General features: G+C 33.0%; 1 protein-coding gene across 7 annotated transcripts in view; it reads left to right on the top strand.

Moving 5' to 3' along the window:
• Positions 1–19,863, top strand: part of Zpr1 (zinc finger protein Zpr1) — a 67,765-nt gene that overhangs the window by 11,513 nt on the left and 36,389 nt on the right. Inside the window, exons 2-6 of one of the 7 annotated variants that reach the window (XM_076510957.1) lie at positions 1,631–1,757; positions 2,018–2,084; positions 8,372–8,488; positions 13,239–13,400; positions 18,936–19,026. In XM_076510957.1, the coding sequence (XP_076367072.1) occupies positions 2,055–2,084; positions 8,372–8,488; positions 13,239–13,400; positions 18,936–19,026 (400 nt within the window). In that variant the 5' untranslated portion in view covers positions 1,631–1,757; positions 2,018–2,054. Of the gene's footprint in view, positions 1–1,630; positions 1,758–2,017; positions 2,085–6,576; positions 6,701–6,832; positions 7,001–7,044; positions 7,262–8,371; positions 8,489–13,238; positions 13,401–18,935; positions 19,027–19,863 lie in introns of those variants that run through there. The other 6 variants (XM_076510964.1, XM_076510958.1, XM_076510961.1 and 3 more) reach the window with 6 other exon arrangements.

The following is a 19,863-nucleotide window of genomic DNA, read 5'->3' as shown; positions in this document are numbered from 1 at the left end:
ACTAATAGTAATTTAAAAAAAAAAACATAATTGTAGTGTAAGCAATGACATTAAGACTTGAAGTGAGCTTTCTTGCAGAGATTTGGTGTTCCTTTGAAAAGCCTAAGTACAGAGTGAAACAGTAATTTCCAGCTAATAATAGATAAATAAATATTACAGTTCGAACTTCATTCATTGGTTATAAATACAACATCCCTTTGTCTGTAAAACACTGCATTAAAAACAAACAAAAAAGTAAAGAAAAGGAAGTAAATGTAGGTATGGCTAATATCAGACCTTTAAAAACTGTTCAAGTAAAGTAGGGATGGCATTTACATCATTTCTCTATAAGAGCACAGGCAAGAAGTGACAGAAATCATTACTGTAATGGAACCATTGCTTTTATGATACTAGAAACACTTTTTTATTATGTGAGGTACAACCCCTAACTTCACAAAGTTTCAATCCTGTGTAACAGAGGTCAAGATTTTCCCATTTTACCTCTGTTTCTCATCACAGAGAAACATTTTTTCTCTCATATTTTTTCCATTCTTAGGGTGCAGGTATGATGTTTTAAATATATTCTATGTGGAGCTAATTCACTGGTGCCATCTATATAAATATAATAGTACTGTCTTTTGTATGTCATGTAAATGGATCTTCACAAAAATTGGTATGGAGATTTATTAGGTCCATGGGAAAATACACATAAATTTTGCAGTTTCTATAAGTGTTTTTAATAAATAATAATATATTTAAGTATCTTGGGAAATTTGGGAACTCTGATAATTTGCACATTGACAAATAATTTAAAAGTAATAATTCATTATTCTGATAAATGTTTGTACATGTATCCGAGAAGGTTGGAGAATGCCATTAATTATTCTGATAGCAAAAATTTACCTTTGCTTTTCTGGATTGCACTGTTGTTTCAGACCAATTATATTTCTAGAATAATCAATAAGATCCTAGTTATGTGCTGTCTGAAGTTTGAATGTATTCTTTTTTGATAGATCTGTGTGTGTTTATAATTTCCAAAAAATTTGTTTCATTAACCTTTTTGCTATTCCAATAATACAACTGCAACTGCTTCAGTTCACGTTCCCAGTATCATTAAAACAAAGTTTGATTCATGCACATGTTATTCTCTTAAAAATGCTAGTTATCCTGGTAATTTATGTATTCCAGTTAATGTTAGTAATAAAAGTGTGTATTCTTTGCCAACCCTTACATAGTTTGACTGTTTAATACAATATGTTGCAACCTCTGGATGTAAATGTATAAAACTGCTACCACAAATAAAGGAAACAGTACACATAAAGTTATATAAGGAAAAAAATTAATAAATACTGTCACTGTACTTTTTTATTATGAGATTATTATTTGTGTACAATATTATTGTGATAGATGTGAAAATTATCTTTAGGTGTTTCTGTTCTCTGTAGTATAATAACAATGTTTAACTACAAAGATCTAATCTTCAATGTTAGGATGTTCTAAGTATCTTTGATATCATTAACAGCATGTTATCCCCTAATGCCTTGGTTTTCATGCAGTTATCACTCAGGTGTTTGACATTAAGTAGTTTGAAAGTATTTCAGAAGGAAATTTCATTCGGTAGCTCAGAGTAATAGTATAAATTTTCTTTCAGGTAATGAATGCCAAATCAGAGGGACTGCAAATAATACAACTGTCCAAAATATTGAGTTTCATTTATTGGATCTCAGCTGTGTGGTTTTACCACAGTGCTGCAGTTCACCTGATATTTCTACTTGCAGGTAATATCTGTAAGGCATCTAAATCTAAAACACCAGTATTTGAGTCAAAATCCATAATAAGAGAAATAATTTGCAGTGTTATTGATGGTACAAAGAATAACATTGAGTCAAACTTTATTGATAACAGCCTATCATAATTTGTGTTAAAAAAAAAAAAAGTATTCATTTATTAACCAGTCATGTATACACAATAAAATAAGTAGGATTCATACCACTCCCCTGTATCATGTGAAAACTATCAAATATTCACCTTCTTATAGATGCTGAACTAACTATCAAACCCGATGGAACTGGTATATGGCTGTCCTTTTCCAGATCAGTTGCCAGGTAAGTCCTGAGGCTTGCTTAGTTAAGCTAGGAGATCTGTAATCATTTATTCACAACCTATCATTTCACTTGAGCTTGTTTCTGACCCTTTGCTTATGATGTATGCAAAGAGAAAAGACATCTATGCAACAAATGGTCACACTGTTCACAGTTGTAATAAGAACCTGATCTTGATCTCTCTGTAGATCTGGATGTCTTCTCTTCCACGTTATAAGCATAACTGGAGCAGCAGTTCTAGGTAGCTCCACTTGTGGATATTTTAGGTTGAACCAGGCTACAAAGTAATATTTGTGGAATAATGCCATCTGTTCTATACTTTCATAACACTTCTGGAGGTTGCATCTCTGGTGGAGCCACTGCAATTACTGTTGCAGGCTTTTTCTGCTCCAGCAAGTTGGTTGAGATTACCACTGTATATATTGTTCTTACTGGTACAATTTAAGTTAAATACAATGTGTATAACATCCAAATGGTATTCCAGGGACTTGTAAAGAAATTTCTCCATAAACTTATTGACAAGAATATCTTATTTGTTTGCCACCATGCTGTGATACTCTTTGCAGTATATCACAGCTCATTGGTGTACACAGCTAAGTTTATGAGTACAATTTTATGATCCTTACATTCCAACAAATAGATGCAGATCTCAAACTGTTGCTTCCAGGTGCAGAACTAATTGTATCTCACATATTTTATGACAATCATTGCTACTTAATGAAGCAACCTAGATTTTCCTTTGCTGAACCTCAGAAAGGTGGAAGCATATGCTGTTTCATCTTGCATTATTTTTCTCTAGTGAGAACAACCATTCATCATTAATGTTATTTGGCATAAATTATCAAGGCATTAATGTCAGCATAAGCATGAACTCCACTTGTTTATTGACTTGAATTCCTAAAGTTTGTCAGACATTAAATTCCATCTCATGTTTGCTTGAATTTTATTTTGCAATGACAGTGGCACTGTTGTTTGAGACTAAGTAAATTCAAGGGTAAAGTTGGTGCATTTTGTCAAGATTTTTTTCTTTCCAGAACGAAAAGCATAGCACCTGCTAGTATGTTTGAGTTGAATCAATTTATAGGCTACAGCTTTTGGTGCAAATAAAGAGACTTCATTGCTTTGGCTATAGAAGAGGTAGATGCCAAATTACACAGCTCATTGTCTTAATGTAGCTGTGATTGGTTATTTCATAGCAGTCATCTATTATTCTCTTCAGGATCACCAGATTTTCATAAAACCAACTGACATTATCAATTATCCTGGATGAACCAGGTGACAGTTTATGGTGAGTGAAAAGAATGCAAAACCTTGGAACACTTACCAAAGTGCTTGAATCAGTTGAATACCTGTAACTGATCTTATCTTCAGACTATTTCAACTCCCTGTTACTAGTTTTACCACATCAGAGACACCGCTCTGATAGTATGACACAAATAACGTATGAAAGAAATGCTTTGAAGGAAACAAAGATAGAAGTTTATTACCAGTTACACTCTAATGGCAACCTTATTTTCTGAACAATAAATGTCTTGTGGATCTGGTACTTGAAATTGACAAGCAATTGTTTTTTGTTGCAGATGAAATTAAAAAGACAGGATAGTGTGAGATCTAACAAAAATAAACAGTGTCTATAAGAAAAATGAAATGTAAACTGGAAGAATGGGTGAGGGTCGAACAGAAAGGATTATTACATTGGTATATTGCACCTAATGGGAAACAACAAAATTTATACTGCAGTCCACATTCTCTCTCTGTAGTTGGCCAATCTCTAGTATCTGAATCCAGGTGATAGTTAATGTAGGATATAAAACAATAATTCCGTAAAAAGTCGTCTTGACCGAATCCTAATATAGAAAGTATGAGAGATTGCCATTGCCTGACGTTAATAATAGATCACTAAATAAAAACTAGAACATACGTAATATGCTATTATAAAGCAGTAGTTTCAATATTTCTTAAGTTTTTGAAAGCTGGTAGTTTCCTCGAAATGACCCAAGGTGTGAAAAATACAATAACGAGAGATACACAAGGGTCAGATATATTTGTACTTTTGATTATAACTTTAACTTGTCTCAGCTCATCCTACTTTTAGTTACCTAATTTATAATTAATCATGATTTTTAAATCTTTCCCAATGCGTAAACAGAGAGATATTAAACTATTAGAAAATATTGGAAGTTGCCATTAACGTATAATTCATTATTGGTAGTTCGATATGTTTTAACGAGTACAAATTTCTTAGGACAACAAAATATCCAAATGATTGTTGCAATATAACTAGTAGGCGTAGATCCTGGGGAGATGGTGGGATATGGTGCATACAATCATTCCCCCCTTACAGTTTGGTCTGTTGTATTGTTTTACTGCATCACAGGCCTACAAATTGTTTGTTTGTTCTTGTGATTCTCGTGTTCTTACCAATCGAATTGCATAATTAGGCCTAGATGTAGACATTTTCAGTAGCCGTAATGTACACCTTTAATACAGGCGTGCTTCTAAGCGATAGTTCGTAAGTATCAGTCAGTAGGCCTAAGTATACATGCAAGTATCGTAGCAACAAGATTACTCTGTGACTGCATGTTTACAGCTTTCAGGTTCACGTAAAGAGATTACCAATTTGCAAATTGAACAGTCCACATAAGTGGTTGCAAAAATCATTCCCCCATCGGGTGTGAAAAATCTACGCCCCTGCTAGTAGCTTAATACTTTACATGTATAATACTACTTATATTACATTTTAAAGTTAGAGAAGGCCTATATTTTAACTTTCGGAAATAAGAAGCTTTGGTAATGGGCTAAATGTGTTAATTGTTTTTGTTTGTTTGTTTTGGAATTTCGCACAAAGCTACTCGAGGGCTATCTGTGATAGCCGTCCCTAATTTAGCAGTGTAAGACTAGAGGGAAGGCAGCTAGTCATCACCACCCACCATCAACTCTTGGGCTACTCTCTTACCAACGAATAGTGGGATTGACTGTAACATTATAACGCCCCCATGACTGAAAGGACGAGCATGCTTGGTGCGACGGGTATTCGAACCCGCGACCCTCAGATTACGGGCCAAATGTGTCAAACAGTGGTTCCGAAAGTCCATGGGTTGTGTTGCACATTTATGCACAAATTTCTTAGGACAAAAAAATACCCAAATGATTAATGCATTATAACCAGTATCTTAGTACTTTACATATATAATACTACTTATATTACATTTTAAAGTTAGAGAAGGCTGGTATTTTAACTTTCGGAAATACGGAGCTTGGGAAATGGACTAAATGTGTCAAACAGTGTTTCCGAAGGTCCATGGTTGGTATACGGTTGTGTCGCACTTTTATGCACTTTATAAGAGTGACGGTGAAATCCTACTATTTTATTTGAATAGTTTGAGAATTTTCGTGGAGGAAGGGGGCTTCACTGACTAAGTGTCATCTGCCATAGTGTTTATCAGTTTATATTTATGGATGGTTGTAACTGATAGTTTGGCCTAGCGCGTTAAGGCGTGCGCTTCGTAATTTGAGGGTCGCGGGTTCGCGCCCGAGTCGCGCCAAACATGCTCGCCCTCCCAGCCGTGGGGGCGTTATAATGTGACGGTCAATCCCACTTTTCGTTGGTAAAAGAGTAGCCCAAGAGTTGGCAGTGGGTGGTGATTACTAGCTGCCTTCCCTCTAGTCTTACACTACTAAATTAGGGACGGCTAGCACAGATAGCCCTCGAGTAGCTTTGTGCGAAATTCCCAAACAAACAAACAATGCTTGCCAGCTGTTATTTTATTAATCACACACACTATGTGACTGTAATTTTTTAACTTTCAGAACATTTTAGTTTATATTAATAGTTTAATAGAATCTACTAAAAATTTCGGAATGTTTATTTTAATACAAAAAAAGTATAACACTGTACAACTTACATATGATATAATGAGACCAAATATTTTCAAATGAAGGAAAAGAAATAATGGAGACAAAGTAAAGGAATTATAACAACATTAATAACCCCTACTAGTTTAATTCGGATATTCGCGCAAAGCTACACAGTAACAATCAGTTACTTTGTTTGTTTGTTTGTTTTGGAATTTCGCACAAAGCTACTCGAGGGCTATCTGTGCTAGCCGTCCCTAATTTAGCAGTGTAAGATTAGAGGGAAGGCAGCTAGTCATCACCACCCACCGCCAACTCTTGGGCTACTCTTTTACCAACGAAAAGTGGGATTGACCGTCACATTATACACCCCCACGGCTGGGAGGGCGAGCATGTTTAGCGCGACGCGGGCGCGAACCCGCGACCCTCAGATTACGAGTCGCACGCCTTACGCGCTAGGCCATGCCGGGCCGCTGGCAAGCAAAGTTCATCAATATTTATTGTCAATATCCGGTTTTATATGTATCAAGCTATGTGTTAGATTTGTGAAAAGGGAAAAGTTTAAGACCATGAAATAATTTATCAGAGAAGCGTCTTTTTGGTGGGGGGAGCGATTAAACAATTGGTTTTCTTTACTCACTATTTTTACAATCACAGTATAGTTAAAGCTGGAAGTGTTATCACTCAGTAAGTAATCATAGTGTGAATACAATTAAACAAAGTTACTTTCACTGAAAATGGCGACATATCGGAGTACGATTCTAGTATGTGTTTATTGTTTTCGTTTTTAAATTTTAGTTCAGTGTATCAACACTTACATATTCCAACTTCTAAGGGAATCATTTAACATTGTCGCAAATTAGAAGTAACTTGTATTTAACTGAAGTAAAACTGTTTTGCCTACTATTACTTTAAAAGTTTACATTAACACATAAGCACACCAATGACATTTTATACTGTGGTTGAGATTATGTCAACGAAATAAAAATACTCTATAACCCCGTATAACTTCCAGAAGCTGTTGGCTGTGTAGTGTTTTAGGTTATATGTTTTATTGTTTTTCGGTAAAGTAGATACTAATAATATTATATTAATAACTGATGTGCATTTGTTAAATTAGTTTTTGAAACATTTATATTTTGAAATTACTGAATAATATAAATATTGATGTTACGCTTAGCATATGTATACGTAGTATTAGTAAGGTTACGAGCTTCCAAAAGCACGTTTTTCTGGTACTAGTAGTAGTGATTTCAGTATAAACCCTACAAAATTTGTTATTCTATTTTCATTACAAAAGAACGATTCTTGGAAGCTGCTTTGTTGTATGTAGCATAAACGTATTTCCAGTTTTAGTAATTTAAGAACACATGGCATTAGTTATACTATTAGTAATATAAACCCGATTAGCCAAATTTTAATGATAGTGGTATTGATATAGTAATTTATGATATTTTTTTTCTTATTTCAGAATGCATAAATAAAACCAAAAAAAAATTGTTTTACATTATCCACATGTGAAATTTGATAAGATTTAGCAAATTTAAGCAAGCGGCAATTGACTACAGAGTTTGTAACTAGAAGACATTATTGTTTTTTATACTTTGTTTACTTTTATATGTTTTAAGAAAACTGAAATTTAAGAACTTATTGTAAGTAGTAAAATTTATGTACATATATAATGTATTATAATCAAAGTGTGACTGCACTTTACAAAATACTGGTCTATTAGAACATAGTCAAGACGTAACTTTGTAAAGACCAGTTTTATATTATTTGATACAGTAACATGAGTGCATATACACTAATAGTTAGGCACAGTGAAAAGTCAATATAATAAAAATATTTTACATATGTAAAATGTTGTGAGATTTAAGGTATTTAGACTAAGCATTTATGGTTTTGTGTTATAATTTGTAGTATTCTTAGAATGAAAAATGTGTAACATATCTATTTCCTAATTTTTATGGTGGTTACAGTATCGGTCAAATCAACCAAACCTGGACAGGGATACAATAGTGAAAATAAGAAATAAATATGAAGTTTTTCTCTAAAACATTTCATAATTATCTGAAGATTATAGAGATTTTACATTTTAAATTTGATAATTTTTTGATGCATAAAAGCACTTAACCATAAAATCAAAGTTACTTTGCCTGTTGGATAATCAACATTCTAATTGAAAAATGCACAAGCATATAATTTTCAAAAAATGTTAAAACATAATTATAAAATCTGATACTTTATGTACAAATGGCTTGTAATGTTTACTAATAGTTTATGAAATTTTGTAAAGATATTTTAAAAAGTTACACTATAACTTTTTTTATGTTTAATTTGGGGAATACAAGAATAGGTGGGTGGAATCCATTCATCAATAGTTGAAGGGTTAATGGACTCTAGTATATGCAGTGAAACTTTTTTTATGATCCTAGGAAAGTATGCCCCTTCCAGAAGAAAAGCCTAAGCCATTATTCAGGAATTTAGAAGCTGATGACCCTGAGCCTGAGATTGTTGAAATTGAAAGTCTTTGTTTAAGGTGTGAAAAAAATGTGAGTGATGAAGTTCCATACATCTATGTATTTTAAGTACAATGTTATTTTAAGTCCTTTAGAATATGTATTAAACAATAAATTAGTTTTAACATGTGTACTTGGGATTGTGGGACCTGGTTATCAATTCATTTTTTCATCCTTTCTGTTAAACTCAAGTAGACATAATGTGACAAGTACCAATTTTATTATCTATCCTTTTAATTACATAAATAATGCACTCAATGTTTGAATTTGATTCAAATATAGTCTTGGATTATATAAACAATTTTTGGTAAATATCATTTGGTTAATTAAATTCACTAGAACAACAAACTGGGATACAAAGGTAATGTAAACATAGTCTTTCATAGCAAACCTTCCACGTAATTCTAAAACTAAACACTGATAACACCACTTCATTAGGCAAACCATTTTATGTTTATAATGTGTCTGCAACAGAGAAATCTTTTTTTTTTCCTTCAGAAGAGCAGTTTTTGGAGCTGGGGTTTAAAACTTTTTAATGCAGATATTCAAATTCATATTTTCAACATTATCATTTCATCACAAAAGTAGATTATTGTTAGACAGTTCTTTTTAGTTGATAATTATTTTAGAAATTATTAAAACCATTAAGTTTAATTCTCATCTTCCATAACATGGTTTTGAATCTCTATAAGGCTTAAAAACTTCTTTTTTTCTGAACATTAACTATGAAGAACTCTTGTTTATTATTTTTAAGTACAATAATTTTTCCTTTTTCCTTAACAACATTATTCATAATGCTTTTATTATTTATGTTGCAAGATAATTTAGATTTCTTAAGTTGTGTCATTTTTTTTTCACTACTCATTATTATTTGTTTATTTCAAATTGGTTTCATCTAATTTTTAAAACATGCCACATTTTATCAAATCCTGCAATATCTGGAAATCTACTAAATGGAGAACATTTATTAGTTTCAGAATGGATCTCAGTATAAATATCAAAAATAAATTGTAGCCAGTAATTTTGAAGTTCTATAACACTGCATTTATGAGCAACAAAAACAAAGTTCAAATTAACATATTTTATTTTTCAGTTCTTTGACAAAATAAATGAATTCTTAGCTTTCCATAAACACAAATGCATTCAGTTTTTGTCTACATTATCAATAGTAAAATTTGGTATTATAGTAAACCTGTTACTTTTACCAATATAATGTGCTTACTTGAACATATCCATACTGGCATCACAGTGTGATCAAGAATAAACAAGTGCTGGATGTTGTTAAAAACTTAACAAAAATTGTTTGTTTTGTTGCTGTATTCCAGTACACATGTGCCAGAAAATTTGTCTTATCTTGTAGCATTTACTTTGAAGTATTAATTACCATTTGTTTACTCAAAATGAATGGAATTTTGCCATTTGTAGAAATGGACACTTTTCATCATATAAACGTGACAATTCATAACTGTGGTAATTTTCTTGCAATAGGTTATTCCTGCAGAGCAATCATTTAGGTCCACTAATTGAAGGATACTGTACTACAGAGTATATTGATTTAAAAATGGAATCAGGAGAATGATTTCATACTGATAAAAAAACAAGAAAATATTCATTTTAAAATAATACAACAAGAAAAGTGAAGGCAAACATTAAGTTGTGTATGCAGAACTGATAAAACTGAAGACTTTGTTAAAAAATTGTCACCCAAGTTAAACTAAAAATAAAAGTAAAACCCCAGAATAACTAGCTGCATCTGAAGTTACATTTGAAAGTCACTTTACATGAAAATAAATTCAAATGACAACTGTGGTGACAATGATATAAGGTGACCATAGTTTAGTGTAGCAGGCTGTGGCTTGGATTTTCAGTGGTTCATGCCTAATTACCAAAATAAAATATCTTCCTTATTTTAAACATTACAAGTCTTTCACATACAAAAAAATTAAATTTTTAGTTAACTATTTTTAATAAACTAAAAAGTGATTTATTCATGAATATATCAAACTTTTTTTTTGACTAGTTTGAGTTCTTTAGTAGAGTCATAAACAAATCCCAATATTTGATTACAGTATCCCACGAGTTGCTTGTGGGTGGTGTTAACTAGCTCCTTACCCTCTAGCTTGTTACTTCAAAATTAGAGTTGGCTTGTCTAGGTAGCTGTCAAGTAGCTTTGCACAAAATTCAATAACAACAATGATGATAGTACAAACAAATCTACTTTTAAAACTTTAATTAATCTGCCTTTGCAGTGATCAAAGTACAACTTGCTAAAATAACAAAAGGCTAATGCTTGCTTTAAACATTAATTCAAAAGAAGTTACTTTAAAAGTCACAAAAGCTCAAATCAGAAGTGGAAAATTTTCCAAAAGTTGTTCTTACAACAGTCTTTAGATCACTTGCAAAACTCTTAATTCTAAACATCTGTGTAATTCTCTGTCTAATCCTGTCTTTAGGGGGAAATCTGGTTTTAAAAATTAAACAGTATACACAAACACAAGTTTATTTACAAAATACACTTGAGATGTAAAGCACAGGTACTTCTAAATCTTATTCAATTTAATAACAGGAAAGAATAGTTTTCTGTGTCTGGTTGTCATTTTTTATGTCTGCAAGAAAGTTGGTTAATTGCTACTAAGTGAATCCCTGTTTTTATGTTCTCAAAACAAGAAAAGTTTGTTACTCGACACCTCTTTGCATCCAAACTGATATGTCTGAAAAAAATTTAAAAATACTTGCATCTTAACCGAGGGAGTAGCAGGCACATAGTATTATCACACGCTACAACTTCATGACTTATCAGTGTGAATCTGATTAGTTTTTGGAATGGGACTGCTACTTGAATACATTAATTAGGATATTTGCTCTGTCATGTGTACTATGATAAGTGATGTTTGTTATTCATGTAGTTGCAAGTTTTTTAGATAGTAAAACTTTGACACGTGATTTCCGTTAATTTCATTTCACTTTAACCCAAAGGATACTGAATATATTGTTCACTCATGTTAAGAAACATTGAATTAGGTTTTGAATTGTTTTTATTCATTGCAAAGTTCCTGTTCATTAATCACGAGCATTTGTCTGTGCTATAGATGTGGTTGAAAGCCAAGAAAACTTGTATACATTATCAGAAGAAAAAAGTTGCTACATTAAATTTATAACTCATAGAATTACTGTTCATATGATATTTATATGCAAAAACGGCTCGTTTGGGTTGAGAAAATATTTTACATAGAAGAGCGAACAACGTTTCGACCTTCTTCGGTCATCGTCAGGTTCACAAAGAAAGAGGTAACTGACCGGAAGCTGACCACATGTTTGAAAGGGGTTGTGTAACTGTGTGTCGAAATGTAGAGGGCGGTATTAGATGTTTGAATATATAATTTTATTAAAATATTCAAACATCTAATACCGCCCTCTACATTTCGACACACAGTTACACAACCCCTTTCAAACATGTGGTCAGCTTCCGGTCAGTTACCTCTTTCTTTGTGAACCTGACGATGACCGAAGAAGGTCGAAACGTTGTTCGCTCTTCTATGTAAAATATTTTCTCAACCCAAACGAGCCGTTTTTGCATATAAATTTCTCAACAAGTGGGTTTCTCGACATCACTGTTCATATGATATATATATGTGTATATATTGATACTTTCAACTAATTTTGAAAAATATTATTTAAGTTAATAATTTAAAATTCAATTCTATTAACTCGTGTAAATTATACAATTGATTTTTGCTAAATATTTTTCTTATTTTACTTAGATTTATTTTTTTACTTTTTTTATACTGAGAAGTGAGGTTTGGATTGTATTAGTTGTAGAATTTATTTTAAATACAATGTAAAATAAAATTACTAGAACTAAATTACTAAATAATTTTGTTGTTCAGTCATATTTAATTGAAAATCCATTATTAAAAAACTAAAGTTAAATAGTTTAATTCAGTTGAAAACAATCTCAATTTTATTATTGAATCTAAGGAGAACTGGGACCATGTATCTCAACTGAAGCTATGTATATTTAAAGTTAGAACTTGTGCATGATAAAAAATTTCCATAATCACAGTCTCAACTTGCAAAGAAGCCACTTAGCTGCAGAACACAGCAATAGATGTCATTCTTTTGATGGAAGAACATTTCGGCTATAAGTAATAGAAATAGAAATCTTCAGAACTCCAGACATGCACAGTTTTTGCAGTACTGAAGAGTTTTTTATCACTGTCCACAGCTTATTATTCCATCTAAAGAATATTAAATATTTACTGTATTCTGCAGTCAGATGGTTTCTTTGTAAATTGAGAAATTGAGTAAAGAAAGTTTGATTAATAATTATTTAAATAGAGGTTTGAAAAATGAAAGGAACTATTTTTTTATGTTTTATTCAAATCTTTGTCTCACAAAAACATTTTAAACATTTCTCAACATAAAAATGATAAAAAATCTAAATTAAATTATATGAAGTTTTTAAGCAGAAATTTGACACCATTTAAGTAAGTTTGTTCTGAGTTTCGTGTCATTTGGTTTCTTCATTGGGAAAGGGATAAGATGTACCTTATATTATTATTGCCGTCTGTGTCCAGAAGTTTGTTGTTGTTTCTTTACAACCAAAAATGTTTGTTAACATAACTACTGTATTTTAATTACAAAGTACAAGCTATATCAGTTGTTTGCTTTTATTTTCAATTGAACAGTTTTATATCTGTAAAAATACTTTATGGTTTTTTTTTGTTGTTCCTTTTATTTTAAGCAAATGAATAGAATTCTTTGAATCAATTTTTACTTATAGGGAAAAACTAGGATTCTGTTAACAAAAATTCCATTTTACAAAGATGTGGTTATTATGTCTTTTTGTTGTGATCATTGTGGCTGGGAAAACAATGAACTTCAGCCAGCAGCAACAATTCAGGAAAAAGGTGTTGTTTATAAGGTGAAAGTCTCAACTGTTGAGGTAAGCACAAGTCTATAAAGACAGATGTAGTTGTTGTGTATTTCTTCACAGATATATTATGATAAATGAACACCCATTTGTAAGTGACATCTAGAATAATTCATTTAATTTGAATGTTCTACTGTTAATTTAGAGCTACATTTTAAATCTGAGAGTTACAGGAGGTGTTGGAGAGAGATTACAGAACAAGTAACATTAGAACAGAAAACTATTTTAAAGTTATTTATGAAATAATTATTATAAAATGTTTTTGAATGAGTAAAAGCACAAAATATAAGAACATCACTAGACCTTACTGAAATTTACTTCATGCCAAATGGAGCATGGCTCCCAGAAAATGACTTGGCTACTCACATGGGTAATGAGTTTGGAAAATACTTGGAGATACGTCTGACACTGATAGAGTACAGACAATGAATGGTCAAGTCAAATGACAAGTTTCATATGGAGTCAATATTTTGACAAGAATCTTATTTAAAAGCTGTATCAAAGTTCTTTAGGTTTTTATCTTAATGCAGTGGTTTTTACACAGTAAATTTAAGGCATGCAATTATTAAATATTTTAAATTTATTCCTATAACTGTTAAAGAATAAGTCGTGAACAATCTGTGTAAACTTATCTCTTCATAAATTTATCATCAGGCTACATATGTGTGCTGGGTTTGAAATGAAAATTAACGTGTAATACTAAAGATTCTGGTCATTAAAAATGTTCATAGCTAAAACACATTTGTGAATTCTTTTCTGAGTTATAAATGAAAATGTCAAAACTATACCTCTAAACATACTTGTTATTGAGCTAAACTAATCAAGTGAGATACAAGATGACAAAATAAAATCTTGGGACGACTTATAACACTTTAACAAGGAAAAGTTTTTTAAAAATTAGTCAGAAATAAAGCAATTGAAAAAAGTGACCTTGTTTTGCAGAAGAGTGAATTCGTCATCCTCATGAAAAAGTTAATGGAATGAACAGAGTAAATATAATGTGAAAGGATAAATGATTGATTTTCTGATTCCAGAATGGAAAATATAACTATAATGTTACATTCAATCATACATGGTATTCACTTAAATAAAAGGTTTTTCTGAACAGTTATGTTTACTCGTATTGCTGTCAGTGTCATCTCAAGATATTATACAATACCTTTATATCTCACTTGGTCTTTTTTTCACTTCTATTTCCCATAGGAAGTAAATCAGAACTTTCAAAGAGTTATGTATGTTATTTGTACTCATTTTTCTCTTTAGTGTAGGTTTATAACTCTTAATATTTTTAATGCCCAAAGGCTTAACATTTGGTCAGTTTTGGTTTTATTTTCTCTGTAATCGTCAGTAATTTTATTTGCTCTCTTATTGTGGAAAATAAGTTGGTTACCGACTGAACCCCTCGATGTGGATTCCTGTTTATGGTGAGGGGACCTCTCAGAGAAGGTTTTGTACTTTCAATTTACCTCCTCTGGGATCTAAACATTCACCTGTGTATTTGCCAGAGAATCCTGATGGTTGAGGGGTTCAACTCCAACACACTACTTTGGCTTTGAAATCCTGTAGACGGGCAGTCTTGGGGTGGCCCCTTCAAGATCATTTGGCTAGTCTATTTGGGCCATGGTCAACTGAGTGCCAACATAGGATGTCCTCAACAGGTGTAGTGGACTTTATTTCTGATATTGGTGTTTGGGTATAGTGCTCACAAAACCCTGGCATCTCTGCAGTGACCTTATGTGGCACTGTAGTGCATTCCCTTGTGGGGCTCCATGGTTGGTTGGGTCAGTGGGCACCGAAATATTCTTTTTTTTATTATGGATACCCCACAAATAAAAAAAGTATGACAGCTTAGAGAAAAATCAGAATACTGGCAAACGACCACACAATGATGACTCTGTACAGTTAAACTCACAACTTGAATCTATTGCACAATTTTTAATTATACATTCTTTAACTGAAAAGCAGATGTCTATTTTTTATTCAGAAGGGTTTAGAAAGGCTTGCTGGCTCACCTAAATCGGTAAAAAAAATTACAGTTGGGGGACATTTTAGTGGAAACAGCTTTATCACAACATTCCAAACTCCTCTTGAAGTCGAAGGCCATTGGGGATATACCCATTAAGGTTACTCCTCATTCTACTTTGAATCTTCCAGAGGAGTTATAGTTGAGAGGGATTTAAAGACTATTCCAGAGTCAGAGATCCTCACAGGTTTTACCAGCCAAGGTGTTACAGCCATGTGCAGAATTTTTACTCGTAGAGACGGGATTATGGAGCCAACAAGTGTTCTAATATTAACATTTACATCATTGCATCCTCCTACCACAATCAAGGCAGGATATCTGGATTTTAAGGTACAGCCTGATATTCCTAACTCTGTTAGGTGTTTTCATTTTTAACAATTTGGTCACTCAAAAACATCTTGCTATGGTTCCTTAACATGTGCTGGTAAAGACCATGGTGCTTTTGAATGCAAACTAGGACTGCATTGTTTTAATTGTAATGGTCCATATCCTTCCTATTTTACTTCTTGCCCTAAATGGATTGAAGAAAAAGAAGTACAACGTCTCAAGACAGTTCATAATATTACTTATCCAGAGGCTCAGAAATTACTATTCCAAATTCCATCTCGTACTTATGTTGCCGTAATCCATTCCACTACTACAGTAGGAGTCCACATAGACATTTCCATGCCTCCTACAGAATCCTCAGTGCATCTTAATCTAGTACCCTTCAAAATCAACAAAGTTAATGAATCAGTGTCTACTTCTATCTCTGTCCCTACTACATCTTCCAGTCATTGCCAAACTTCACCTTGTTCAAGTCCAGGTGTTACCATGGGGTCTTTCTCTCTTGACACCCCAAAAATTAAACATCCCATTCATTCACGTTCTCAATCACTGGAACATATGTCTACAAACTCCAACCTGCCTACTCAATCCAGAGGAGGATCATTAGGGAGTGACTAACCGACATCCAGTAAAGAAAACAAAATTGCAAGCAGGAGGTCTTTGTGCCAAATTCTCCTCCAAAATAAAGATAAATGGCCACGCTAATCCAATGGAACTGTCAAGGTTTTCAATCAAATGTGAATGACATCAAGAATTTGATTGACTTTTATCATCCCAAATGTCTTTCTTTACAGGAAACATTTTTAAACCTACTAATACAGTCAAAATTTGACAATACTCCTTATACCAAAATGAGAGGTCATGTGTAAGACAAAGACATGAGGGAGTAGCACTGTTGGTTGATCAACGTGTGCCCACTTGGTCCTTGTCATTGAATATGCCTTTGGAGGCTGTAGCTATCTGTATATCCTTGGGTCATACCATCACTGTTTGCTCTCTGTGCTCTACCCCTTTAAAAAAAATGATCATGCCTCAGACCTTGATGCCCTCATTGAGTAACTGCCAACCTCCTTTTTAATTTTGAGGGATCTTAATATACATAATCCTCTCTGGGGTTGTTCTAGTATTGATGTGAAGGGTCATGCTATAGAGCCTATGCTCTTGAATCACAACCTGTCTCTCTTCAATACTGGCTCTTACACTTATTTTCATGTACTCGGTCAGTCATGAGTTGGACATCTGCCTCTTTCCTTTTCGACTGATCATCCCTATGACTACAATCTCCCTCTTACACTGATGGAACTCAAACTTTTGCTTCATCGGTCTGGCAATACATCAGTTGGATCTTATGATATACATTATGAGATGATACACCACCTTTCTTCTGCCTCTCTCACTATTCTCATGGCTGTCTTTAACTGGATATGGCAGGAGAATGTCTTTCCTGATGCTTGGCACCAAGCTATTGTACTCTCTATTCTTAAACCTGGGAAGGATCCATAGATTCCTTCAAATTACCGTCTCATTGCCTTGACAGGTTGTCTCAGTAAGACCTTAGAGAGGATGATTAATGCTCATCTTGTTTGGTTCCTTGAATCAAACAACCTTCTCATCCACACAGTGTGGGTTCTGAAGACAATGCTCTGTGATAGACCACTTAATTTGCCTTGTAATGTTTAGAGAATCCTTTTTGAAGCAACAACATCTTGTTTCTATTTTTTTTTATTTAGAGAAAGCTTATGATACAATATGGAGATATGGCATCTTATGAGACCTTCACTCATTTGGATTGTGTGGCAATTTGCCACTTTTTATTAAGCATTTTTTAATGAACCACCAATTCTAGGTCTGTGTGGGCTCAACTCTTTCCTGTTTTTTTCTGCAGGAATTTGGAATACCTCAGAGCTGTGTTCTCAGTGTTACACTTTTTATTATGAAGATTAATGCCATCAGTGAACAGCTACCCCATACAGTTGCAAATGTTTTTTTCGTTGATGACTTTCACATCTCATGTCAGTCATCAAACATGAGGTTTATTGAGTAGTAGCTACAAACTGCAATCAATCATGTACTTAAGTGGACCACAGCAAATGGTTTTCAATTTTCTCTCTCTAAAACTGTTTGTGTGCATTTCTGCCACCAGCAGGGTATTCATCCAGATCCAGAAATTTGTATTGATGATGCTGTACTTCCTGTTGTCCCTTAGATCTTGTATTTGACTGTAAATTAAACTTTATTTCCCATATCAAGCAATTTCATGTCAAATGTCAGTGTTCACTGCTGAATTGTATGCCATTTCTCTTGCCCTGAATCATAGTGAAAATCTGTATTCATAACTGACATTGATTTATACATATATGAGTACAAAATACTCTTAAGAAAACTAGCATATCAAATTTCTCCACCAAAATGTTATTTAATGGAAGAAATGGTAAAAACACAAGCAATACACATACAGGACAAACAAACAAACAGTGAGTTGTGGTGAACTTATATTATACAAAACACTGTCATCAAAGGTACTAAAGAAAAGCAAAGAAACTATACAGCTGACTAATATTGTGCTACTGTACAGTATATCTGTGTATAGGGGTGGATATAGTGTGTTTTTTTGTCTGTGTAGCAATTTATCCACTCACCTGAGTAGCCATACAATTATTTGGAACCCATATTTAGTTAAAAGTAGGGGTGTTATTGTTTGGATAAAGTATAATGTTGTATTTTCTGTTTTTGTTTTAAAAATTTTGTGGTCTTTATGATACAAATAATGTTTTAATAAAATATGTTTGTGTTACTGTGACACACCAGTGTTACATTACATTAGCAATGCACTAATGTAAACTATCAACATGTAATTGTACTCTGGCGTAGTTCGTTTTTATAATCCCACAGTATTTAGTTTTGAAACCTTTTACCTCAGATTCCATAATTTATTTTCAATGGTACTGTAATGCTCAGATTTCTTTTTTAAGCAGTGTTTAAAGTTTTTCACACATTGTCACAGAAACTTTTTAATGTATTCTAACTGTCATAGGTACTGACTTATGTCAAAACGTGTACTGTATTTTAAAAATCATGTTTCAACTAATTTAAAAAAATTGTTTATATGTATTATTTTTATTTTGTTCATACATTACAAGAAACAATTTGTAAAATTCACTTGTGTTTGTGTTTTGTTTTGTTTTTATGTTATTAAGGACCTCAAACGACAGGTAGTGAAGACAGAATGGGCCTCGGTAACTATTCCAGAACTACAGTTTGAAATACCTGCTCGAAGCCAAGAAGGAGGTAAAAACTTGTTTGATTACTCAGTGTAACACAAATTTTGTTCCTGGAGAGTGTGTGTTATTTCTTATTACTTATGTTGTAAAAGTACAGAAAATGGCCATTATTCCCTTCAAACTTTGCTTTTATGACCTGGATAATGAAATTTGAGCATTTTCATTTACATAAGGTCTGAATAAAACAACATATGAATCAAGATTTACATGTATTTATTCCAAAGTTGTACAAAGATGAACAAAAATGTTTAGAAGTGAGTAGTTTTTCAAGATTTGAGATTGTAATGTAAATCACTTTAATGTATCTGCCCCCAAATATAATCTCCCATCATGTTTTCATTATACGTTCCTTGGTAGCAGCATTCAAAGTTCACTATATCTTGGTGGAAGTGCTCGCTTTGCTCATCTGAGTATGTGTCCATGTTCTTGAATTTATCAAGATGAGCATCTAGGATATGGACTTTCAGGGATATCCTGCAGCCCATTTTGCTGTAGTTTTTCACCAGAGCCTCAACCAGTTTCACATAATTTTTGGCCTTATGGTTGCCAAAGAAGCCCCAAACCACTGCGACAAAGCTGCCCCAAGCTTTTTTTTTTTCCTTCCTACTGAGCTTCTCCAAGATCTTCTTTATTTATGGTCCAATGAAGACACCAACTTTGACCTTTGCCTCAGACAGCTTAAGGAAGAAGTCTCGAAGGTACTTGAAGGCTGCAGACACCTTATCAAGAGCTATGACAAGTTGTTTCATAAGACCCAATTTTATGTACAATGGCAGGAACAACACCTTTTGGAGGTGCACTAGTGGCTCACACTTGACATTATACTTCCCCCACAGAGAACTCG

Source organism: Tachypleus tridentatus, chromosome 7 (assembly GCF_004210375.1).
Source record: "Tachypleus tridentatus isolate NWPU-2018 chromosome 7, ASM421037v1, whole genome shotgun sequence".
NCBI lineage: Eukaryota > Metazoa > Arthropoda > Merostomata > Xiphosura > Limulidae > Tachypleus > Tachypleus tridentatus.
This window is presented reverse-complemented; position numbering and strand designations above follow the sequence as displayed.